Source organism: Mus musculus, chromosome 2 (assembly GCF_000001635.26).
Source record: "Mus musculus strain C57BL/6J chromosome 2, GRCm38.p6 C57BL/6J".
Classification (NCBI taxonomy): domain Eukaryota; kingdom Metazoa; phylum Chordata; class Mammalia; order Rodentia; family Muridae; genus Mus; species Mus musculus.
The window spans coordinates 170,382,072-170,409,057 of NC_000068.7; the positions used below are offsets into that span (position 1 = coordinate 170,382,072).

A 26,986-nucleotide genomic window follows, 5' to 3' on the forward strand; every position below is an offset into this window, starting at 1 on the left:
AAGCCAAAGACCTATATGTAGCAAACTGCTGTACAATTGAGAACTGTATAAATCTGGAACGGTCCCCCCATTTTAATTCACATCTCAATGGGAAACCCATCAAGTGTCAATCAAGGCACAACCCTGACCCCCCAGAGCCTTGTGTGTCTGGGTTACAGAATCCCAGAAGACAGAACCTCCTTTAATGTTTTAAGAGTCTAGATTCCACCCTCTTCCCAAATGAGCCACTGATATTGGGACGCTGTAGAAATGATGGCTGGGGGGATGCCTCAGTGGTTAAGAGCACTGTCTGCTCTTCCAGAGATCCTGAGTTCAAATCCCAGCGACCACATGGTGACTCACAACCATCTGTAATGGGATCTGATACCCTCTTCTGATAGGCATGGAGAGAACAATTGGTCATGGTGGGAAGATGCTACAGATGTGAAACTTGATGACACGTGAAGTGAATGTCACGATGCAGGGCAGAGGGAGTGGGATGGAGGGAGTCACACATGTGTACAGAGACTCCTCAAACACTCAAGGCTTCCACGACACATGTAACCCCCAAGAGGGAGTTAGACCAGATTCCTTTGCATAAAGGTCTATGATGGGTCTCATTAGCTGCCACTAATTTGTGTTCTATGTACCTAGGTGGCTGTAGACTTCTTATTTATGCATTCATTTGTATTTTTGAGCCAGGGGCTTGCTGTGCTTCTCTGCTTATCATGGAGCATGATATGTAGCCCAGGCTGGGTTTCATATTTGAGATGATCCTCCTGCCTCTGTTTCCTAGGTTCTGGGACTATAGGCATGCACTAGTATGTCCATAAACCTGTGCTACTTTTTAATGATTTTTAAAAGATGTATGTGTGTGTGTGTGCGAGCACACGTGCGCACTTGAGTCCAGTGCCCTCAAAGGTCAGAAGAGGACGTTGGGTGCCTTGGAGCTGCAACGTCAGAAGCTGTGCTGGGAGCCTTCTCTCTATACCCTAAGTCCACTTTTTTGTGCTCTTTTCTTTCTTACTGTAGTATCTATCTTTCTCTCCTTGCAGAATGAAACAAGCCTTGGTGGGAATCGAAGGTGGTCTTGTGTTATTTGCATATGCAAACGAGTCTTTATTATTTGCATATGCAATTATAGCTTCTGCTATGTGGGTGTGCTGTGGAAATTTTTCTATTTCACTTGGGACTCTATAAAATGGATCTGGGAATGTTTTGTTTTGTTTTTTTTAAAAACATGTTCACTAACTTTGGTGGAAAGTGGTTAATATTTTAAAAATAAATTCTGAGCATTTGGCTGCAACTCTGAGACCCTTTGAATTGGTGGTTCTATGCATGTACTGTGTATTTCTTCCCGTAGGAAGAGTTTGTCTCATTCAGTGCTTTCTTCTGCTTGGCATCTATGTGGGCTCGGTATGAACTCAGTCGGCAGAGGGAGCAGGTGAGGCGGATGACAGAAAGGTAATATTGTTATCTTGAGGTCAGAAGAGAATTTCCCAAGGAGTGGGTGGCATACCATAACTTTACAATCTAGATATGAAGCAAAACTCAAATAGCATCCCTTTTCCCCTTCCCGACTTTCCAATCATTTAATAACATTCTGCAGAAAAGTCTGACGGATCCAATAATCTCCACAGGGCAGTGCCTTCCTAAGCCAAGCCTGGAGGACACTGGAGTCAAAGGTCTCCAGAGATGAGCTAGAATGTGACTTTAATTAAACACATTCATGGTCAATTTCCTGTGAAGAGAAATGATTCTGGGTTTCCTCATATGGAGGAACATGAAGCTTTATTTTTTTAAAGGCACATATAAATAGAAATAGTCAATTTTAGTATAAAAATACCAAGTGACTAATAGTATGTTTAAGTAAAACTGATGAAGGTATGCCAACGACCAACATTTGGGAAACACTGGATGAGAACTTCAGAACCCTGCTCCACACTCAGCAGGAGCCAGACTTTTGTTTACAGCTATGGGGACTTAAATGCCCAAATTTCAGGCCTCAGCATCTTCAGTTCCTGCTTGCTGATCACAGGCACGGAAGGCTAGGGGCGGAGGGGCCAGTAGGCACTGGATCCTAGGCAGCAGAGTGAAGAACAGGGTCCTCTTTCCTCCTGGTGTGAGGAGATACAGACCTTGTGCCTAAAGAGCTTTCTAAAGGAGAGTCCTAGCCTGGGGCTGTCCAGGCGCTTCTTCTTGCTTTTAGCCTGCGTCTCCGACATCTTCTGGCCAGCAGCGTGTCCATCACAGACACTGTCTGCCTTGGTTGCCTTCTGGACAACATCAGACACAGCTTAGAGATTCGCTTTTAAAACAGACCCACTTGTCTTCTCTGTATATCCAGACACTGTGACAATTAGTTACTGCCGTGTCACTCATGGCTCCCAACCCACAAAGCATCATGGGAATACTTACCTTTTTAAAGTTCTCAAAAACAACACGCTAAACAGTAGTGAATCTCAGGCACACACTGGTTTTTAACAGGGTCGCCTATATAAATGAACCAAACCAACCCATCCCAGCACCCCACCCTCCAGTCGTAAGCAACCCCCTTCTCCCTATTTAACTAGGACGGTAACATTTTGTGCTGTGACCACATGACTTAAACTATCAAATGAAACATAACCACAACCAAAAAGATCACACTGCAATCTTGACTAACAGCTTGAAATATGTAAACCTGGAAAAGAGACAAAAACAAACCACCTGCCAACAAGGGATGTTTTGCGTCTTGATTTTGATTTTTTTTTTTTTTTGGCTAAATGTTACCATTAAATGACTTTCATCCCCAAACCAATTTTCTTTGAATCTGTGTTTGAACTTTTATGGGAGTAATATCACCCACAAACATTTTGAGTGACTTCTGCATGGGCAGATTTCCCAGACAAAGGAAGTTTCTGGTGTGAATCAATTCATTGGGCCAAAATGGGAGGGGACAGGAATCAAAGTGACTCAGCTACAACCACTACAAACTGTTGACTCAAGTTACAAACACTGTGAGGCTTTTCATGGAACATGTAGGACTTTAGCAATCACCAAGATAGTTGGAGAGATGGTTCAGCAGATAAGAGTACCAACTGCTCTTCTAGAGGACCTGGGTTCAGTTCCCAGCACCCACGTGGAGCTCAGAACTTCCTACGGCTCCTGTTCCAGGGGATCAGGTGGCCTCTATTGACATCCATGGGCACTGCATGTATGTAGTGCATTTACATACATGTAGCCAAAACACCGCTACACATAAAATAAATATATATAAAATAATATAATATATAGTTATATAATGTATAAATAATAATTACATAACATAATATATTAAAATTATATACATACATATACATACATACATATATATATATATATATATATATATATGACCCAGGGTGGAATGGGACAGAGATGGAGATTTTTCAACAGCACTTGGGAAACTTTAGAAGAAAAAGATGCCCCAAAGACATACAGAACAAGAGAGGCTGGCTCCTGGGCATCACAAACAACCTGTACTCATGACCTTCATTTAAAATCCAGGCTCCCAGTAGGGACTTCTCAGCCCCCTGGGTGGGACACTGAGACTTTATCACCAAGGTAATGCTCTGTGGGGACCACATCTGCACTGTGGATGGGTCTTGGTGCATGGACCAGCTAAACAGAAAGAGAGCATCAGGTCACTTGGGAAGCCACCCAACCACCCACATCCTCCACAGCTGACAGCCCAGTGTGCCAAGTATGGAGCTCCAAGGACTGAAAAACACAGAAACAAAAGAGAAACATTTTGGCCCAACCATTCATTGAATTTGACCTTAGCTGACTCCATAGCAAATGAGTACTTCTAAGGAATCCATTTTTCAGTGGGAGAAGAACATTGGCCAATCCACTATGCGATTTGGGAAATAAGGTTGACTACATCGGAATAGAGCACTACAGTTTGCAAGGCATGGTGGCACCTTCCCTCAATCCTGCGTCTGGTAGACAGAATCTTAACTGGGTCCAGATTTACAGAGGTGGAGACTTGGATTTCGATAAGTTAGGCTCACACAGCCACCATGTTGAAGTCCTGGATGGAGCTCAATTGCAAGCTTCCCAGGGTAAAATAAAGGACGCTCCCTCCATCCCTGCTACAGCTTAACTCTGTAGATTGGGGCTGGCTAAGCCATTTCCTGCATCTCTGTCCACATGTTCTATTACAGGCCGCCAGCCCTGCCACGTAGAAGGAAAAGCATCCGAAAGATGGTTACTTCCGTCCAAGTTTACTTAGAGAGGACCGGTCTACACTTGTAGGCTGTAACCCGGCAGGCTCAGCAGGGCCCTGACTCCACCTGGCCTTTCATGGCCGGCGTCCAGGGGCAACCATTTCAGTTCAACACTGCTTTGCAGTAGAGATCCACTTTCCAAGTGATGTGAAAATGGAAAACAAATTAACACCCCCCAGATCTAGAGCTTCTGCCTTCCACTTCAGGGCAAGTCTCAAAACAAACAAACAAACAAACAAACAAAACAAAAAATCAAAACAAAACTATATTTCCTCATTTTCTAAGCACAACGGGGGAAAAAAGACAATGATGGTATAGTTAGTAGTAATTTGTATCTATTGCATTTTAAACAATTGGGAATCGTGACATTCTTTAGCAAGAATTAGTCTATCATTTCCCGCCCCGCCCCCTTCAAGACAGTGTCTCCCTGGGTAGCTCTGGCTCTCCTGGAACTCACTCTGTAGACTAAGCTGACCTCTAACTCACAGAGATCCACCTGCCTCTGCCTCTGCCTCCTGAATGCTGGATTAAAGGCATGTGCCACTATGCCCATAGGGCTAAAATTTTTACTAAAATATCATTAACCAGGGCAGGGTAGCTAAGTGGGTAGAGGGCTTGCCTTCTAGGCAAGAGGCCCTGGATCCAATCCTGCGGCACTACAGAATCTAAGCAAACAAAACCACAGTCACAACCCAAGACACTTTAAGGAAAATCCATATTGAATTTCTAAGTAGATTCATGTATGTGCATATATTAACACGTACTATTCATGATATGTATATCATCCAACAGATGCTCACACACAAATGGGAACCAAATTCTCTGCATAAACCCCAACATATAGACACTTCAGGGTGCCTACCGTGTCTTCTGGGTCCTTCTTTGTTTCAGTCTTGTTAGGTGAAACCTGAAAAGTTTGAGAAATGTAGATGTTTAAAAAGAAAGATGTCTCTTGAGGGTGACTTTTATTTTATACAGGCAGACTCTTCACGGTGATCTAGTTTATCGCTCTGAAAGGTGGGAACCGGAGCGCACCTTCAGCTGAGCAGAGACCTGAGCATCTCAAATCAATATTATATTCTGCAATGTATTAGATCTTATGTATCCACCAAGAGTTTGGCCACATTCAAAGTCAACCTATGTTCTGTTTGTCCAAACACAGTACCTGTGCCCGTCCTGCCAACTCTTTCCCCATTTTACCTTTTGAAGTCAGAGTGATATTTGTGTATGATGCACTTGGGGACCAGTTACTGATGGATCCTACCATAGCACAGCTCCTATCCCACAGCTAGGACCCCCACCCCCATGCTCTTGTCATGACTTCCCACTCTAAACCATTGTCACTGACAGCCAGATGAATGCAGCTCCCTTAGAAAGAAATTTGTCTCATGATCCCGGTGATAATCTTGGTACCACAGCATTCAGGTATGCTTGATTCTCAGAATTAGACCCGGGGACAATGAAATTGAGGGAGAGAAACAGTGACCACTACTTACCAGTGTCTTGAAGAAGCTCATGATGGAGCTGCTGTTCTCTGTGGTATCGACCACCTGCGGGTCCTCCTTCGTGGTCCCCGGCACCTCTGGATCCCCAGGGACAGAATAACTCAGAGTGTCAACGTCTTGTCCTCTCTGCTCGCTGTCGACTATGTCCTGGGAACAGAACGGACTTTCACAGTTGCAGCTCCTTGGATGTGGACTCTCAAGAGTCTTCCTTTTAGCACACACCCCTCTCTTCCTTATTCCCTAATTCCACCCATAGCTCTCTGCCCACGGCCAGGCAGGACAATCGGGAGCTTATGAGAGCCCTTCTCTCCTCCCTTCCCCCTCTCCCTAACACATTCATCACAGATGGTAGGAGGGACATTGTTTGGGGCCAGAGGGTGACAAACTGAGCAGTGCATATCACATCCAAAACAAAACCCCCTTTTTCTCAAGTTTGCAAGGAGGGTGTCGAAGAAGACAGCATTTTCCATCTTTGCAGTCTCCTTGTCTGATGATCTGTATGTTAGGCCAGAGATGGCTCTGTAGGATCTTCCCACAATCCCCGCACAGTCAAATCTTGTCAACAACACTAACACTAACAATAAGAAACCATTTCCCAGTGGCTGCTCAGCCTTGGGCTGTGGAGTCGGTTGGTTCCTGGGAAGTGGCTGGGGGCTGAGTTCCTTCATTGCTCCACTTTCACAATGACCTGGAACCAAGATCCTGTCAACACTCTGCGCCACAATGACCCTGGTTTCCTAGTTCCCCAGAGGCCTCACTTACCCTACGGGTTTATGCTTCCTGTCTCACCAGCCTCCAGCTCCCTCCCATCACACCCTTGACTTTAGAGTCAGCCCAACTCTGACATGGCCTTCCTAGCATCAAGCCCGCTGGGCCTCTCTCTGATTCCTCTCTTTCTCTGTCCTTTCTGGCCTGTTTTCTTAGAGCTTCCCACACACACCACACTACAGGTTATTTCTAACTTCATGGCTTTTTCTGCCCCTCTGTGCCTGGAGGTAATTCTCATTCATTCTCCACATCTTCTTTGAAGGAGTGTAAAAAAATTAGGTGTGTTCCTTAGTGAGGTAACCCAATCACAAAAGAAATCATTGTGATATGCACTCACTGATAAGTGGATATTAGCCCAGAAACATAGAACACCCAAGATACAATTTGCAAAACACAAGAAAATCAAGTAGAGGGTGGATACATCATTCCTCCTTAGAATAGGGGACAAAATACCCATGGAAGGAGTTACAGAGACAAAGTTGGGAGCTAAGATGAAAGGATGGACTCCCCAGTGACTACCCCACCAGGGGATCCATCCCATAATCAGCCACCAAAGCCAGACACTATTGCACAGTGCCAGAAAGATTTTGCTGAAGGTATCCTGTTATAGCTGTCTCATATGAGGCTATGCCAGTGCCTGGCAAATACAGAAGTGGATGCTCACAGTCATCTATAAGATGGAACACAGGGCCCCCAATGGAGAAGCTAGAGAAAGCACCCGAGGAGCTGAAGAGGTCTGCAACCCTATAGGTGGAACAACAATATGAACTAACCAGTACCCCCAGAGCTCGTGTCTCTAGCTGCATATGTTGCAGAAGAAGGCCTAGTTGGCCATCACTGGGAAGAGAGGCCCCTTGGTATTGCAAACTTTATATGCCCCAGTACAGTAGAATGCCAGGGCCAAGAAGTGGGGGTGGGTGGGTAGGGGAGCAGGGTGGAGGGAGGGTATAGGGAACTTTTGGGATAGCATTTGAAATGTATATAAAGAAAATATCTAATAAAAAAACAAACAAACAAACCTCGGACCCAAAATTTATCTTGTCTATAAGAAATTCATGGAGCAGAGACTAAAAGAATAGCCAAGCAATAACCAACCCAACTAGAGACCTATCCCATGGGCAAGCAATAATCCCTGACACTATTAATAATGCTTTGTCATGCTTGCAGACAGGAGTCTAGCATGGCTGTCCTCTGAGAGGCTCCACCCAGCAGCTGACTCAGATGGTTGCAGAGACCACAGCCAAACAGTGGATGGAGCTCAGGGACTTTGATGGAAGAGTTGGAGGAAGGATTGAAGGCCTTGAAGGGGACAGGAACTCCGCAGGAAGACCAACAGAGTCAACTAACCTGGACCTTTGGGGGCTCCCGGAGACTGAACTACCAACCACAGAGCATACATAGGCTGGACTTAGCCCTCCCCAACACACATAAGTGGCAGATGTGCAGCTCAGTCTTCATGTGGGTTTCCCAACAACTGGAGTCAGGACTGACCCTAAAGCTGTTGCCTGTCTGTGAAATACATTTCCCCAACTGGGCTGCTTTGTCTGCCCTCAGTGGGAGAGAATGTGCCTAGATCCACAGAGACTTGGTGTGCCAGGGTTGGGGGGATACTCGGGTGGGGGTTCTCTATGCAGATGAGAAAGGGAAGGGGATGGGAGAGGAATTGTGGGAGGATGACCTGGAGTGGGGGCAGTAATGGAGATATAAAGTGAATAAAAAATTAGGTGCTTCGGTGTGCATGCATGTGCATGTGTGTGTATGTCCTTGTGTATATATTTGTGTGCATGTATGTGTGTTTATGTGTGTGTATGTGCATGTGTGTGCATGCATGTTTGTGAACATGCATGTGTGTGTATGTCCATGTCTGTGTGCATGTGTGTATGAATATGTGCATGTGAATGCGGTTGCCCATGGAGGGCAGAAGAGGGTGTCTGATCACCTAGATGGTGGAGTTCCAGGCAGATGTGAGCTGCCAAATGTTGACTACTGGGAGCCCAACAAAGGTCTGCTCCAAGAAAGGTCTGTACTGCTAAGGGCTTAGCCATCTCTCCAGCCCCACCCTCCCAGTCTTAAGTGTTACCTCTTCCAAGGGCCCATCCTACAAACTCCAGCAAAGCTCTCTTCCCACATCTCTGCCTTTTCTACCTGCAATGCCCCAGCGTCCTTACTAACTTAATCTATCTCAGCCTCCGCCTCCATTCTTATCTCCCCCACCCCTGCCCCCAGCATCTCCACAGGACAGAGGCTGCGTTTATTTTCCCCTGTGCTGTTTCTTAAGAAGGGCCATGAGGCCACAAAAGGCTTGTAACAATTCTGTACTGTTTAAATTCTTAGTGGATGAATAGAGGGAATAAAAACTTCATATGAAGGCTGGAGAGAGGGGTTGGCATCAATGCTTACTGATCTTGCAGAGGACCCTTGTACTGGCTAGTTTTGTGTCAACTTGACACAGGCTGGAGTTACCACAGAGAAAGGAGCTTCAGTTGGGAAATGCCTCCATGAGATCCAGCTGTGGGGCATTTTCTCAACTGGTGATCAAGTGGGGAGGGCCCCTTGTGAGTGGTGCTATCTCTGGGCTGGTGGTGTTGGTTCTTTAAGAGAGCAGGCTGAACAAGCCAGGGGAGGCAAGCCAGTAAGGAACACCCCTCCATGGCCTCTGTATCAGCTCCTGCTTCCTGACCTGCTTGAGTTCCAGTCTTGACTTCCTTGGTGATGAACAGCAGTGTGGAAGTATAAGCTGAATAAACCCTTTCCTCCCCAACTTGCTTCTTGGTCATGATATTTGTGCAGGAATAGAAACCATGACTAAGACAACCCTGGTTTAGTTTCCAGCACATACATCAGTTGTCTCACAACCACCTGTAACCCTAGTTCTGGGAATCTGACTCCCTCTTCTGTGGGTATTTGCATGCAGGAAGTATACATAAACTCACACAGCACTGTGTACATGCATAGAAATAAATAAATCATTTTTGAAAATGTTGTATGAACAAGATGAGGATGTCTGGGTGAAGCACACCCTACCACTTACTGTGTGTGATTCCGGTGGCATTTATTTTGTTTTTCTGATTTATTTATTTATTTATTTATTTATTGTCTGGTATCCTTAATTATGGTGTTTGTAGTTGTACATTTTGGATGTTATAAGCCTCTCATGGTTTTCCTTGTGAGTGTGTGTAGGTGTGGGTACAGGGTGAGTGTGCAGGTAGAGGTCAAAGGTCAATTTTCAGGTCCTCACAGTCTACCTTGTTTCTGAGGCAGTCTCTCATGCTTCTGTGGCTACAGACCCCAGGCTAGCTGGCCCGTGGATGTCTGCAATTCTCTTGTCTTAGGCTCTTATTTCTCATAGAAATGTGAGATTATAGGTACATGCTGCAAAATTCACCTTTTACACATATCTGGCAATTGAATTCATGCTTTTAAGCTCCTGTGGAAAGCACTTTCACCCTCTGAGCCATCTCCTTAGCCACACTTTTATTTTTAAGCCCCCATTGCTCCATTTCCTTTGGCAAATTACCAGAGTGAAATTTACAGGTCAAAAGTTAAGCAAACTCTATCAACTGATATTCCTGCCAAACAGTGGAAGGTTACAGCAGGCTCCCTGCAGTTCTGATCCTGCAGGCAGCCCTGTGCCTGGCATTTGGTAGAGCAGGTGATACCTGTAACAGGACAGGCAGGGGCAGAGGTCCTGAGAGGGGACAGAGAGCCAGAAACTTAGTTTGTAGCAGCAGGCTAGGATGAAGTCTCACTCCACACTTACCTGGCCCAGACATTATCTCCCTTTATCACCATCCCTTACACACGCACACACACACACACTTACACATACATGCACACAGAGACACACATGCACGAATAACACACACATACTCACACATATTCACACAGAGACTCCCACACATATACACACACTTACTCCCACCCACCCACCCACACTCACACACATGCACAGAGACAATCAAACATTCTCACTTCTACACACACATACATACACATGCACACAGAGACACACACACATTCTCACTGCTACATACATATATACACATGCACACAGAGAAACACACGCACATGAACACAGACACACACATATACACACTCACTGCCACACACATATATACATATGCACACAGACTCATATACACACATAAGCACTCACTCCTACCCACACATATTCACACAGACACACACACACACACACACTTACTCCCACCCACACACATGCATATGCACACAGAGACAGACACCCACACTCATACTACACACACACTCACACACGCGCGCACGCACAGACGCGTGCACACACATGCACACACTCACACATGTGTCCATGTATAATCTTTTCTCTTATCCCAGGTGTTCTTCCCCTGCCAATGCTGCCAGCCTTCTGCTGTGTGACAGATGGAAAGGAACCCTTTGTTTCTACATGAGTTTTTTCACAGTGTTCAGGGTGTGAGCTTCCAGGAGCCCACAGGAGATCTGCCATTTCTACTGACTTTGACCACTTCCTTCTCCAGTGGAGGGTGAACTACAACAACCTTGATCCTAGATCAGATTTTGGTCTCTCCTCTTGGTAGTTTCTGGAAACCCAGGACAAACTGACATGGTCTGAAGGTCTTAAACCTGGAAAGCATTTTAGTTAGAGGAATGGAATGATTTCTGTATTTTGTGAGCTGTTATCTCTTAGTCAAGGTTACTAGTTATAATACATCATTATTCATTATGGAAATAATATGATTTTTAAAAAAATCTACTTGTGTGTATGAGTGTTTTGTATGCATGTTTTGTATGCATGTGTACCACATGCCTGATGCCAAGGGAGGTCAGAAGAGGGTATCAGATTTCCTGGAACTGGAATTATAAACAGTTGTGAGCTGTCATGTAGGTGCAGGGAATCAAACCCTTGCCCTCTGGAAGAGCATCAGGTGCTCTTCAATGCTGAGCCATTTCTCTCGCCCCTCAAGGTTACTTTTCCTTGTCAATTTGACACAGTGTAGAATCGCCTAGGAAGACGTGTTGAATGAGATACTGTCTTAGATTAGCTCAGCCTGTGGTTATGTCTGCAGATTACTCAAGTAGTGGAAAGCCTGCCCATAGTGGGCGGCATCATTCCCCACGAAGGGAATCCCTGACTGTGTAAGAGGGGAGCTTGCAAGCTGCGCACTAGCATGCATACATGCTTAATTGATGTTAATTTAACTCACTGCTCCTTCCCTTAACTGTGGCCTAGCATGACCAGTCAGTCACTTGAAGCTCCTGCTGATTGGCCCTCTGAAGTGATGGGCCACAACCTGCCTGGCTTTGTCAGTAAAACAAACCCTTTCTCTCCTAAGCTCCTTCTGTCAGGGTGTTTTATCACAGTAACGGGAAGCAAAACTAAGACAGATGCATACTGCATTATACAAATCACTGTATAAAGAAGCACACCAAATGCGGGCCATTTAATCCAGATATTACAATGGACAGTTGTTCAGACAATGACTCGGGAGATGAGGTTGCTGGCCCAAAGTCATACGGATGTCCAGACTTCACCACCCTTGACATTACAGACCTTCGCCTCTACCAGCTCAGCCCAACTGATGTCACTCAAGCAGTAAACAAAACTCATGTCTCGGTAAACAAAACCCAGAGGGTGGGAGACCAAGAGCTTCACTAAGAGCGTCCATAAATGCATGCTCAATTCTGAAGTCCCCCAGCAACCCGCTGTGCCTTAGACACTTTAAGCATTCAAATTTGTCTATGCCACATCACATTGACTTCTTGAACACAGCTTCTGTATGCTGAAGATAGTCTCCCAGTTGTCAGGACCATCACAAACCCCATCATCTCCATCTCCCAGAAACGGTCTAAGGCATTTTACAGGAGAGGAAACTGAGGCCACGCAGTGACCACGTGCTCTCAGTAGCACTGATTATCTGCCTCATATTCATGCCTCCTGTGACAGAGGGACCCGAATATCCCTCACACCTTCTGTTCTCATTTCTCTTCTGACACCTTTGTGCTTGAATATTTTCCCCTTAAGCTTTCCGGTTACAGCCTTAGTGGTGTTTCTGAAGTTCCCGGAACATGTCAGGGAGGTTCCTGCCCCAGTTTGTAGCACACGAGCTTCTGCTTGCCAGGGACAATCCGCCTCACTGCCTTCAAGTCCTTGCCAACTGTTACATTTTCACTGAGTTCTTTCCTTACTGCCCTGCTTTAAATTGACACGACTCCATCCTGGGTTCTAATTTCCTTATTTTCCCTGAACATTTCATGCTCTCGTTGGCCCTTCCTCCTGTCTGGGACTTGCAATAATCCTGCCTGGAGATAGTTTTGATTTTCATGATGGAGGGTCCAACTGTCATCTGGTAGGCACACACAGGGAGAACTGCTGAGCACATCCTCCAATACACATGACGGGGGATTCTCCAGCCTAAGCATCACACAGGAGCAAGGAGATGGAGAAATCCCTCACTGTACTAAAAATAGGACACACTCATTTCCCTGTGCCTCTTTCCCCTCAAGAATAGGAATGGAGCTTTGTTCTTGTCTCCATTGCTCATAACTTACACCTGCAGATGCTCAAAAAGAACACATGAATGAGCAGATGGATGATTTAGTCCAAGTAAGACCAGCCCTGTCCTTTTTACTAAGGAGTGTCCTGGCTAGTTTCCAAAATCACAGCCCACTCATTGGACTTCACCAAAAATAAGCGATCTCATCTTAGCTTCCTTTCCTGTATCTGTGAAAAAACACTCTGACAAAAGCAACATAAAGGAGAAAGGGTTTCTTCTAACTGACAGTTCCAGATCATAGTTTATCATGGCAGGGCATCCAAGGCAACAGGAGTCTGAAGCAGCTCATCCCATTAAATATGAAGGCAGAAGAAGAGGGTAATGAATGCACACACATCAGACCTCACTTGCCTAGGGAATGGTCCCACCCACATTGGGCAGAGTACATAAGTACTGAAACTCACCTGGCTCACCTGCCTAGGGAATGGTGTCACCCACACTGGGCAGTTCTTCCCACTTCAACTAACAAAACCAAGGCAATTCCTATCAGACATGCCTAGAGGATCATCTCCCAAGTGATTCTAACTTTTGTTAAGTTAACAATACCATCTTAGTCACTGTTCTATTGCTCTGAAGAGACACCATGACTAAGAAAACATTTACTTGGGGCCGGCTTACAGTGTCAGAGGGTCAGTCCATTATCATCATGGAGGGGAGCATGGCAACATCCAGGCAGACATGGTGCTGGAGAGCAGCTGAGAGTTCTATATCTTGAACCACTGGCAGCAGAAAGAGAAAGACTTACTGGGCCAGTTGTGGGCTTTTGAAACTGCGAAGCCTATCACCAGTGACAACCTTCCTCCAACAAGGCCACACCCACTCCAGCAAGGCCACACCCACTCTGGCAAGGCCACACCTCCTAATCCTTATAATCCTTTCAAACAGTTTGACTCCCTGGTGACCAAGATTTCAAATACATGCATCTATGGGGAGCATTCTTATTCAAACTACCAAAACATTATCACAGTTCTGTCCTGTGAAATATCTAGAATATAAAAGAAATTATTAACATGGTTCAGAGCATTGCCTGCTCTTTCAGAGGACCTGGATTTGGTTCTCAAACGCATGATGGCTCACAACCATCCTTAACTCCAGTTCCAAGGGATCTGGTGTCCTCTTCTGGCCTCTGTGGCAAAAACAGTCATACACGTAGAATAAAAATATAAATCAAAACCACTCGCTGCTAAGCCCAATGAGTTAAGTTTGATCCCTGCAACCCACACGGTAGAAGGAGAGAAATCACTTCCATAGATGTCCTCCACACATGCTCCATGCCACTTACATGTGCACACACAAATAAATATACGTGATACAAATTAAAACAACAAAACAAAACAACCCACAATGAGTTAGCACAATATCCCCACCAGAACGGCTAAGGTAAAGACAGTGATGGTACCAGCTGCTGACAAAGAAACAGAGAAACTGGGTGGTTTGATATATGTAAGTTATGTATGGTTGATAGAAACACAAAACGAAGCGGTCATGGTGGGAGGCATCTCTTAGCAATTTTTCCACAAGGACAAGAGAGCATTCAACTTTAGTGCTGCCAGCATCAGCAAGTGTGGCCCACAACCTGCTCCCGAACCAGCCTTCCCTCCCTTCTGCCTTCTGTCTCCCACCCTCCCTTGCTGAGCCCTCTTTCTACTTTATAAAAATATCTTTTATTGGGACAGCCAGGTGGCCCAGTGGGTAAAGTCACTTGTCAGTAAGGCTGTCAACCTGAATTTGATTCTCAGGACCCATATGGTAGAAGAAGTGAACTGGCTCCTAAATCTGTCTGTCTGTCTGTCTGTCTGTCTGTCTACATATACACTTATCTGTCCTCCACATGCATGTGTTTGAGCACACACATATACACAAATAAATGCATTTTTAAAAAGAATATCTTTATTTATTCTTTGACAACTTCATACATCTATACAATATATCTTGAGATATCTACCCTAAGCAATCCCAACACAGACCCCTTCCCTCTTGCGTGTTCTCACTTTTATGTTGTATCCATCGAGCCCAGCTGCCTTCTGGAATGTTCGCTGATCTTGCTGTTGCTCTGAGGGTCTGGTTCGAGGAACCATGGTTTTTGTGAGTTTGTGAGGGCGAGGTCATGTCATTTCAGAACACAGGATTTCATGGCACCCTCCCGACCCTTCAGCTCTTATACTCTCCCCGTCTTCCTCTGAGTTCCCTGAGGCTTGGGGTTGGGTGATGTAGATGTCCCGTTTAGGGCTGATCCCTCAATAGTCATTCTCTACACATTGAACAGTTGTGAGTCTCTGCATTGCTGTCTCTGCATCTGATGCAGAAAGAAACGTCTCAGACCGAGGTTGAGGGCAGCGCTGGCTACACTTCTGGACATTTCTTCTGGAGAAAGAAATCCTATATTCACAAAACTCCACAAAACACTGATGTCCACAGTATCTTTATTAATAACAGCTCCAAACTGGGATAAGATGAAATGAGCAAACAATTTTTAAAATGGTTCAACAAACCAGTAAGCCCACAGCATTGACTATGAGTCCGCAGTGGAACAGGAGGGAAGAGGCGGAGCTATCGATCTATCGACACCGGCATCCATCTGTAGCAAAGCCTATGAAGGGAAAATGTCTATCAGAAACCAGTCATGGCGTATGACCCTGCTTCTACGACAGCCTTGAAATGGGAAAGCAACAAGAATGGAGGACATATTGATCAGTGGTTGCTAGGAGGAATGGAGGGAGACCTGAGGCACACACAGATGATCCCTCCCCATAGGAGGCTGGGGAAGGAGGTTTGTGAGTTTGAGATCAGTCAGAGCCACACAGTAATTCTCATGTAGCCTGTGTTGCACAGAGAGACATTGTCTTGGGAGTTAGGGGAGGAGGTGAGGATAGACCTGTGGGGATGGAAATATTCTCTGTGTCCACATCAGGGAACGAAAGTTCGTGGGATGCTGCTGGAGGAGTCGAGATGAGCCCTTCAGAATCCTGATGATCCCAGGAAAGTCAAATGAATTTGCAAGTAGTGTTAACGTGTGACATTTGAGTACAGCCATATGATGTGATATTAGACTACAGCCATATGATGTGATATTAGATGACAACTACATGATGTGATATTAAACTACAGCCATATGACATGACATGACATTAGACTACAGCCATATGATGTGATATTAGACTACAGCCATATGATATGATATTAGACTACAGCCATATGATGTGATATTAGACTTCAGCCATATGATATGATATTAAACTGCAGCCAGTCACATGATGGGTATTCTGTAGCCACTGATTTTACTGGGGAATGTGCAAAGGAAAGAACAATATGTTCTATCATATTAGTAGCAACCCAAAACCCTAGTCTGGCACACTAGTTCCCAGGAGGACCGATGAAGGATGTTCTACTTACAATTCCAGTTTTGAAGAGGGAGACATTTTTGTATGAAAAGAATAAACACTTGCCAACAATCAAAGAGTAGAGTTGGGGTTGAGCCCCATCCCATATAACTGCAGTGAAAGGCGTTAGGCACCACATGCCTTAACTGCCTCATCTCCCTGCTCCAGGTTTACACAAGTACCTTCTCAGCAATGGATTCGAACTGAAGTCCATGCCTGCCTGTCATTCTTCACTGCTGTGTGTTTTCCTATGTGTCCAAAACCCATGCAATCTGTTTTGCTTAAAGATGTATGGGACCTGAGTCCAAGGCATGGACTGTAAACCCATGAAGGTGAAGAACATCCTAATGAGACAAGAGGGGACAAATAACACTCAGTGTGTGTGTGTGCAGATGTGTATATGTGTGTGTATGCGTGTATGTGTATATATGTATGTGTGTGTGTTTGTGTGTATGCATGTATATATGTATGTGTGTAGATGAGTGTGCATGTGTGTATGTGTGTATATATGTATATGTGTGCATGTGCATATGTGTGTGTACGTGTATATATGCATGTGTCTATGTGTGTGTGCATGTGTGTGCATGTGTGTATGCATATGTATGTGTGTATATGTGTGTGTATATGTGTGTGTGTATAATGTGCGAGTGTGTATGTGTGTGTGCAGGATTAATTTGGTATCCTAGCTCCACCCAAGCTCAAGGGAATAATCCAAATGGATAAAATCACTTGAAGAAAATCTTACAGTTCTGGACTTAAAGTTGTATCTATGACATGAAACCTAAAAGTCATGAAAAGAGAGAGTGGGAAGTAAAGATTCCAAATGTTCGTAAAAACCTCCATTAAGCAGGCTGTAGTAACAGGTGCCCAGATAGTGCTGCTGAAGTATAAATTAATTCAGTCTGGATAGAGGAAAAGTTGTTATTGCTTACCAAAATAAATAAATAAAAATAAATAGCCTAGCAATTCCATTTCTAAGAGTTTATTCTAAACCTAACATCACACAGGTCAAATGACTAATTGGAAGAAGATGCTTGCTGTAGGGAGAGTGACAGAAGAGTTGGGCAGACAGGCAAAGGTCATGGGTAAGTCAAGGTTAAATGTGTCGTGCATGGTATGTCTGTCTATTCAGTAGAACACTTCATAGACATGAGGAATGAGGAAGCGCTTTATGTGCAGGCAAAGAGTGTGTTAACTAAATAAAAGCGTGGTACAGTGTATATACTATATTACTATTTCTGGAAGACAGAAAAAAAATAAGAATTCAGATTTTATTTCTGTCTAAATAAATGATAGGAAGATACACTAAAATGCAAAGGGCAAGAAGAATTCAGTCAGTGGCAATGACAGACAAACGTATGGATTGCAATTTCTCGATTTGAGCCAGGAGAGTGCATTACTGCATTGCTGGTTTTAACTGTCACCTTGATGCAACAGAGAATCACCTGGGATCAGAGTCTTAATGAGGAATTGTCTCGATGTAGATGCCCTTTGGGCGTGTCTGTGGGGGGTTATTTTGATGGTTGATTTATGAACAAAGACATGGCCCTATGTGGGCGGCGCCATTCCCTATGCTGAGCTCTGGACTGGTTCAGACTAGAGAACTCCCTTAAATCAGTAACTAGCAGACTGAGCTCAGCCCGGACTTCCTGAAAATGATGGGCTGTAACTCAGGACTGTGAACTACAATAAAACCTTTTCCTCCTAAGTTGCTCCCCCCCCCCCCGCCCCCAGAATATTTTAATGCAGCAACAGAAGTACAACCAGGGCAGTCTATAACAGCAAAGGTTAAACAACTTGTGTAACTAGAGAAAGCATAATAATCGTCTCTAGGGTCAAAGTAAATGAGGCTGGGGTTTGGCTCCAGCTCTCAGGTCACCAGCTGAGAGCTTCTTGCAGGACCGGACTGTCTTTGTCCTTAATCTCAACTGTCTGCACTACAATTAATCGCACTAGTAAGGTTCCCAGGACACGCTAGAAGTATTCTTCAGGAAATGCCCAGAAACCTTTAAGCAAACAGGTGTGGGTAATTATTCCCTATGTCAGAAGCCTATGCGTTTTCCTCCGTCTGTTGGCTTCAAAGAGCAAACAGGAAGGCGCTCCGGATAAGCCACCCTAATCTGTTGGGTTGGGGGCCGCCTCTGCCTCACTGGGACTAGGTTTTCGATGAGGAAACCCATCTGTGATCCTCAGTCCCCTCCCTCTGACAAGTGCCAATCAATCCTCAGCCTCCTCGACAGCAGGGTCTTGGCAGCCCAAAGCCGGACTAGGGCTGACTTCATTTTGAATCTTTAGACCAAGAATCAGGGCTGAGAACGCAGGGGCTTCTGAACTGAGCTGGAGGAAGGTGCAGAAACCAGCAACCGGCTCCTTCAATCTCTAGAAATTGGAGCCGGTGCTGCCTGGGATCAAAGGAAAGTGAGGAATGCGGCTTTCCTCTCCCCCGGGGATGCAGGATGCTACAACTGCACCGTGGGTTTTGTCTGCCTCTCTCACTTCCCTTTCTTCTCCCCAGATCATTGGCACCTACACGGAGACCTTAGATTCAGGAAGAAAAAGATGTTTAGCTCATTCTAGGACATACAATTCAGATACTTATTTGCCTAAAAAGAAAGTAAATTAACAAGCACGAAGAAGATACTATTATAATTTTGTGGGTCTCACTGGTAACGGTTTGTTATTGTGATCCCCACCCCGTCCCCTCCCCCCATATAACCACAAAGCTCAGAGTTACTAAGGAAATCAAAGATGTATTATCGATGTAGGGATTTTTGTTTGTTTGTTTGCTTGCTTGATGCTCTTATTTGTCCCACGATTCCTATCCCGATTCACACCAGCTAATAAAAGTGCATTTTCATGTTTTAAGCTCATAGCGGGACTGGGAAGGAATGCAATTGAAGCAATCCAGGAAATGTCAATCAGGAAAGGGCGCCAAAATCTGCCACTGTCGCACAGTGCTGGAGACAGGCTTGTTTGAAAAGCCAGCGTTGTTTCAGAGCAATTGCCACACAAGGTCTGGATCGCTGAGTTTGGGAACTAAGCAGAGAGAAAATCATCTCTTGTGGGCGCCACTGTGATCGGCAAGGGAGGCCTGCAGATGTCCAGTGCGCCTCGGGATGCTCTTGTCCCACGGCGCCACCTACTGGACGAACAGGAGAAATGTTGGCTGTGTTTCTGTTTTGTTTTGTGTTTTTATTGTGTGAAACAGACAAACCAGGCTTGGCAGCTCACGCCTGTAATCCCAGCACTTGAGAAGCGGTGCTGGAGGATTGCAATATTTCTATATTGCAATGCCCTTTCACAATCCCCTCTTAAATTAAAAAAAAAACACCTAAAAATAGAGAAAACATAGAGGAATAAACAAATGAGGAAAGCGTACATCTACTGAGCCATCATGGGAAAGAAATTACTACTACTAATTTCAATATTTCCACTGCCCTTTCATGGTGGGCAAGTGGGTACATGAGGCTGTGGTGGAGAGTTACAACCTAGTGGGTTTTTCTCAATTCTAAACTTTCCTCTTGCAAAGGAAGCTAAAATTAAAAAAAAAAAAAAATCCTTGGACTGGGGATTGATCACTCAAATGCAGTGTGCTTATGTAGCATACACAAAGCCCGGAATGCCATCAGTAGAAAGTCAATAACGTTATGGATAAAATGTTGTCCAGTGCCTCAGTAAATAATTAACTTTAAACTGGGTCATTTGAAAGACAAGTGTACTGAAAAAAAATTTTTTTTAATTGTGTTGTCATCACACAGGGTTGAAACAAATTTCCTAGAGATAGCCATGCTCCTATCTGGGAAATGATCAGATCTCAAGTGGAAATCAAATAAATCTTAAAATGTAAAAGTCTAAGGGCTGGAGAGATGGCTCAGCAGTTAAGAGTCCTTTGCACCCACACAGCAGCTCACAAACTCCAGTAACTACAGCGGCAGGGATCTGACACCCTCTTCCGGCTCTGAGGGTGACACATGCTCATGGTACACAGACAAACGCCCAGACACGTAAAATACAAAGACACACATGCATGCACACATGCACGTGCACATGTACATACGTACATATGTATGTATGCATGTATGTATATTTGTTTGTTTCCACTTTCCTCTGCCATTTAATATATATTACATATTTATATGTATATTATATATAACATATATATATATATATATACACACACATTTATATGTGTGTGCGTTTGCACTCTCCTCTGCCATGTTTTCTGAGAGAGATCTAAGAATTCCTACTAAGAACTGCTTGGTGTTATGCAAAGAAACACAGAGAGAGAGAGAGAGAGAGAGACGCACACACATATGCACACAGACACACACACAGAAACACACACATTTTGTCCTTTTAGATAATGCTTTCCAAATTCTCCTCCCAGTCATTTAAATTTATTTCCTGTCCCAGTTTTTGTTGTTGTTTGTTTGCTGTTGTTGGTTTTGGTTTGGTTTGGTTTGGAGACAGGATCTTGTGTAGTCCAGGCCAGCCTCCTGCCCACTGTGTAGCAGAGGATAATCTTGAATACCCGATTCTCCTGCCTTCGCCTCCCAAGTGCTGGGATTACAGGCGTGCACCACCACATCCACTTTACTGTCCGCCTGTCTTCTTCCCAGGAGAGCAGCGTTTCTGAACGTAGTGCTGGAAAGAAGGCGATCAGGGAGCGGAAACAGCAGGCTTGCTCTTCAGACTGTGGTTCCTGTGGCTGGAGTGACCTGGGGGCCCGGAGCTGGCATCCCTTAGGAAAGTCTGCTGGGGCCTTCGAGAGGGCTCAGCAAGTCCGGGTGCACTGCTGCCATGCCTGATGACCAGAGATCGGATTCAGGGACCGACATGGTGGAAAGAGAGAATCGGCTCCCACAGGTTGTCCTCTGACCTACACGCATGCGTGTACTCATGCTGACAGACAGACAAACAACCCACAAATAAATAATAATGTAAATGTAATAAATAATAAATGTAACGAAAAGTTTGGGGGGGGGGAGGGTTGTGAAGACGGATACGATGAGATCACGCTAGAACTACCAAAGCCAGCCATCTTTCTCTTCTTGTACAGGGTTCCTGTTTAAATAAGCGCCGCAGAACTTGAATAAATTCATAAAGCAAAAAGAAGCATTTCTAGTTCCTGAGGAACCATTCCTGGCAACGACCGCTCCTCCTCGAGCCCACCACAAAGATACCCCTGGAAGGACTGAGAGAGAAACAGACACCCAGTGTTTTCTTTTATGAGCAGTAAAACCAGATTGCCATTGTAGGATCGTTTTGCGCACGTGCGAGATCTATTAAATGTTTATCTTAGAACCCTGGTTCACTTGGGGAGAGAGAGGGGGAAAAAAAAGCCCCGTCCCTGCCAGCCAGTTGGTTTGTGTGAATCACAGCTCAGTCAGCTTTCAGGCCTATAATTTATCTTTTCTTTGGCCTATGTGGTAAATGCCCCACTTGTCCATGAATCCTCGCCTTGTTTTAATGATGCTATGGTCTGAATGTAGTTTTATAAGCCACACAGATAAGATTGTCATTCTGAAAACACAGATTTGTGTGTTTTTCCCCCCCAGGAGGAGATTTGGGGGGTGGGGAGTGGGGAGTTACCTCTGTCCTGATTCACATCTTGGTGGGATTGTGGCTGGAATTCCAAACCCAGCTAGGAGGACTCAGTGGTAGTGGGGGTGGAGGCAGGGAACTGTGGGGGATGGGAGAGGGGGAGGGACAGCTGACTCGGCAGAACCCAAGGCTTCATTTACCCGGAAGAATTCTGAGTCAATGCTGGTCAACTGCACCCTGGCGGTACTCTAGATCCAAGAGAATGTTACTGATTGGGAAGTTTTATTCATGTTATTTTCTGAGAGCTGTTTTTTCTCACTCTACTAAAAAACAAACAAACAAACAAACAAACAAACAAACCAATGGTTTTCTCCCCAAACACTGAAGTAGGCCATAGGAGCCAGATGGAAAACCTTGACAGATCAGAGGGCTTCTTTTTTTTTTTCTTTTTCTGTTTAGCTTTTAAAAATCCTTGTGCATATATATGCATTCAAATAGCCATGTGTTTGTAGGCTGAAGGTGAAACGGTTATCTCATACTATGTATAAAAAATGTTGTAGACATGCACAGTACAAGATAGACAATATTTCAAATTTCAGTGATACTGCCAACCAAAGCATGGACATTTGTAGGGTAGCCCAGCTGAGCACAGGAGTTTCCTTGGCAAGTGTAGCCAAGAGGGTCTTTTATCCAGGAAGAAACACATGTTATAACTGAGGGTGGGGCACTCTGAAAGATGGTTTTAACTGCGAACATCCCCCTGGGCCAGACTACATTCATACTTCCTATGTTTCTAACCCAGATTGCGTCTGGAAGGCAGTTTCACCTGGAAACCCATTAACTGCCATTAAGTCTAGCTGCTGTCTCTGAGGGTGTCCCTCACCCATGTTGTCTCCGAAGGTGTCCCTCACCCCTGCCCAACAGAGGAGGAGGCAGACAAGGCAAAACAACACTTCAAAACGGCTCACTTCAAAATGATTCTTTGAAAGAATGAACGAGTGTGCTGGGGTTTGTGACGAGAGAACTAGCTGGTGGCTGCTGGTTTGGTTTGTTTGATTAAGACGGAGGATTTGGCTGGGTCACTAGGCAACCGTGCAAAGACGGGCAGAGCAGAGCTCTTCATTCTCTCTCTCTCTCTCTCTCTCTCTCTCTCTCTAAATAACTCTATTTTTCCCTAATTCAGGTGATGGACGGGCTCTGGAGTCAGACGCCTTAAAAGCCTCTGACTGTTAAAGAAGCTTACCACCTCTGAATGGCTCTCAACACCCAGGGGCATCGAAGCAAACCCAGCCAGAGTTTCTCTACACTGACGAAATGCGTAAACAATTGCCTGGAATCATCATGACTATCGGTGACCAGTTCACAGCCCCAAGAAGAGCAGCTTAGGGCTTTTGGCGCAGGATACGATGCTTTCTGCAGTGAGGCTGACAGTGTGAGTCCAGACCCCTCCCCACATGCTGCTCATTGGACTGTATGTCAAGCTAACACAGTCTGGGAGCAGACACCGGGAAGACCTTGGAGTCCAAATTTATGGGCGTAGAAAAATATCGGTAGCAAGAGGCTTCAGTAGATGAGTCTTATTGTCCTTTTTACAGTTTCAGCTGTCTGGAAAATTTGCCTGGACCCTGTCACTGTACGATTCATTATTTTCTTTCCTTTGAGACGGGGTCCTCTGTAGCTCAGGCTGGCCTTAAGTAGCCAAGGATGACCTTGAATTTTAGATTTTCTTGTTTCTACGTCCCAAGTGCTGGGATTAAAATACCTGAACCTTCCTTCATCCCTGGGGGTTATGAGCCTTGGGGATCAAACCCAGGGCTTCAGGTCTGCTGGGCAAGCAGTCACCGATCACCATCTACATCCGCAGCCTGGTGTTTAGGCTTTGTAGAAGTCATGTTTCTCCCTGCCCCCCTCCTCCCGCCCCTCCCCCCCCCCCCCCAACCACCGCGGCGCCTTTCTTTCCTGTACATACGTCCTGTACCTTGGGTTTGGATTAGGAGACAAGATTTGTCTCTGTGTAAGTCACCTACCACTTCTTTTTCTTTACATAAAACAGGGTCTACAGAGGTTTTTGTTCTTCGGATGTTTCTGCCTACGCGGAATGTAGTGGAAGCTTACCTTGTCTAGACCTTGGGTGACTGTAGGGTGACATGTACTGGTCTCGCCCGACAGCACCTCCCACAGAAGCTGTCATCGGAGAGGAAGCTGGTAGCCTTCCACACACTTACCTCCCCTGCAGAGACACCATGGGGATTCCCTGGCACGGCAGGAGCCTCTGTGGCCTGTTCTGGGTCTTCCGAGCCTTTCGCTTCTTTGGGCTGGCTGTTCACCGGCGCGCTTTCTCTTCCTTTGTCCAGTTTAAAGAATCTGTTCAAAAAGCCGAAATCCTTGTCCTGGGCCGGGGCTTCTGCCTGGGACTCAGGTGGTGAGGGTGCCAATGGGCCGGTGGCAGGGAGGGTCTGCTGCTTGGCCTCGGGGCACCCTGGGGTTTTATCTGGAGCCTGCCCTGGTGCAGCTGCCACCGGAAGTGCCCCGTGCTCACTTGGGTCTTTGTTCTCAGGCGCTGCGCTTGGGCTGACATCAAACCTCCCTGATGCAGCCGATGAATCCGTGCCTTGGTCCCCGGGACGTCCTGGTACAGGCCGAGAGAGTGTCAAGAAAAAATGGGATCTAGCAGCTGGTGCCTTGGTCTTGGCTTCTTTCCCAAGATTCTTTCCGCTGGCATCGCCCACAGCCTGGGCCTCCATTGTCTTGGGGGAAGAAGTAGCCACATTATCCTTGGAGCTGCTGATTCCCAAGTCGACTGTAAACACAAACATAAACAGAGGTCATTCAACAAGCCAGGAAATTCAAGGGTGAATAATGGACTCCAACTTTTGATACACAACGTCCCTTCTGCAGACTGGGGCGGCCTTGTTCCCTGCTGTCAGCCCAGTAGACACCTCCTGACCCTGCTCTTCCTGGAAGAGAGACCCTCTGAGGCTGATGAGGCAGAAAAGCCAAGGACTGGGAAGTCACTACCAGGCACCACGTGAGTGACACCCAATGTCCACTGTCATCTTCTACTTCCTTGGGATCCAGAGAAGTGTATACTTAATTTTTTTCCAATAGAAATCGTGGTGTGTTTGTTAGAGTCGGAGCTCTGGAGCTGGGAGATCTTTCAATCCCTCAATACCCTAGACATCTGGGCTTGAACCCATTCTTTATCATGGGATTCTGTCCTGTGTCTAGCAGCCTCATTGGCACCAACCTCTTGCATGCTCCTCACATCCCAATGCTGTGGGTATCAAACATATCTTACAAATGTCCCCTCGGAGAGAAAAAGCACTCGTATTTGAGCATCACGGAGGGAGGTCCTCTGTGGCAGGGAGTAGTGGCCATGCCTTTAATCCCAGCACTATGGAGACAGAGGCAGGCAGATCTCTCTGAGTTCCAGACCAGCCAGAGCAACACAGCGAGACCTTGTCTCCAACACATACTTACATACTTAGACACACACACATACACACACACACACTTTTTCTTTTTTTAACCCAAGTGTTTTAATTTTTCTCTGCCTTTATTCTTCGGTAAAAGTGAAGAGGCAGTAGACCCTTCCTCACCACTTAGGAGATGATGCTCGTTACGTTAAAATGTTTCAAGTATACGGAAAAAGTGGCTGAGCTACACTAACTGCTCAGTACACATCATGACACTTAGCTGTTAGCTACCTTCCCTCCAGTCTCCAGGGAGAGGGCCAGGCAGCCACCAACTCCTGACTTCATGCTCTGTCTGTCTTCATGTTAGACATCTATTAGCATAGACTCTGGGGGATACGGAAGACTAAAACTGCAACAATCAGAACGCTGATACTCTGTAGCCTTGAAGAACAGGTGTGTCCTCAGACAGGAAGGCTGGGACAGCAGTACAGATATGGCCAGCTCAGGTATTCTGTGTGTGTAGGTGGTGGCTTCCCAACCTCCTGGGAGCCACACTCCCAAACACCCACCACTTCCTGCCTTGAATCGATTAAATTGCCTTCTTTTTAAGGCCCTTGGGTAGCGATGCGGTGGGGAAGAACTTTGGAATCCTGTTTCTTTCTGAAGATCCTGTACTGACAAGATTTGAGGACCTGGGAAAAGCCCTGATAAGCTTGTGTTTCCCTCACTTATAAAATGGGAGTGTTGGTGTGGGGAGATGGTGCATCCATTAATGCCCTTGCCTCAGAAGCACCAGGCCCCGAGTTCTATCTCCAGAACCCACGTAGAAAAAGCTGGGTGTCGTGGTCACACCTGAAATTCCAGCCCTGGGGACATGGAGTCGGGGAGATCCTTGGAGCGTATTGTCCAGCCAGTCTAACTTGACTGGGGAGTTCCAGGCTGGTGAGATAGCAAGAAAACCCATCTCATGTAAAAGAACACAATGTGTATGACCGCTGACGAGCAACACTTGAGGTTGCCCTCTGGCCTGTGCTTCACACATCCATGTTTGCACGTGCACATGAACCCATATGAACGTCTGCATACACACAGGCATGTGTGCGTGCACACACGTAAACTCGGGGAATAGAATTGCTCCCCGGTGTGACTGTCAGTGATGCTCAGCCAGGGCCTTGTCCTGATGCTTTCCCCCGACCCGCCCCCCCAGCAGGTGACTGACAGATACTCTGACAATGTTGAGGCTTCTCCCCATCCTTGCCAACACAGCCTTTTGTTTAGTATACATCGAGACAGGCACATCTTAGCATCTGTTTGCAAGAAGTCAAGAAGAGGGAAAAACAGGGGAGGATCTGAGGGTCCTTCGTTCTGGTTCCGTTATACATTAACACACTAACACGGGGCGACAAGCACATGCCAATTGTACACGCATCCATCCGCAGCCGCTGTGCCAGGCTCTGGTATCTCACAGTGTCTGGAGTGTGGAACAAGCCTATAAGGAGAGTGTCTTCTTGTGTGCCTTGGTGATCTCTTAGTGGCACAGAGGATGGAGAAGTGACACAGACGAGGGCAATGATGGAGCCAGGGAGGCTTCAT

The 26,986-nt window shown here is 45.7% G+C and overlaps 1 protein-coding gene across 15 annotated transcripts in view; it reads right to left on the reverse strand.

The window, feature by feature from the left end:
• Positions 1–26,986, reverse strand: part of Bcas1 (breast carcinoma amplified sequence 1) — an 83,939-nt gene that overhangs the window by 38,099 nt on the left and 18,854 nt on the right. For 6 of the 15 annotated variants that reach the window (XM_006500381.3, NM_029815.2, XM_017319332.1 and 3 more), the window contains exons 4-7: positions 24,203–24,777; positions 5,726–5,881; positions 5,092–5,136; positions 2,118–2,255 (exon numbers count right to left, since the gene is read on the reverse strand). In XM_006500381.3, coding sequence (XP_006500444.1) covers positions 2,118–2,255; positions 5,092–5,136; positions 5,726–5,881; positions 24,203–24,777 — 914 coding nt within the window. The remainder of the gene's footprint in view (positions 1–2,117; positions 2,256–5,091; positions 5,137–5,725; positions 5,882–24,202; positions 24,778–26,986) is intronic. The other 9 variants (XM_006500382.3, XM_030252200.1, NM_001164369.1 and 6 more) reach the window with 2 other exon arrangements.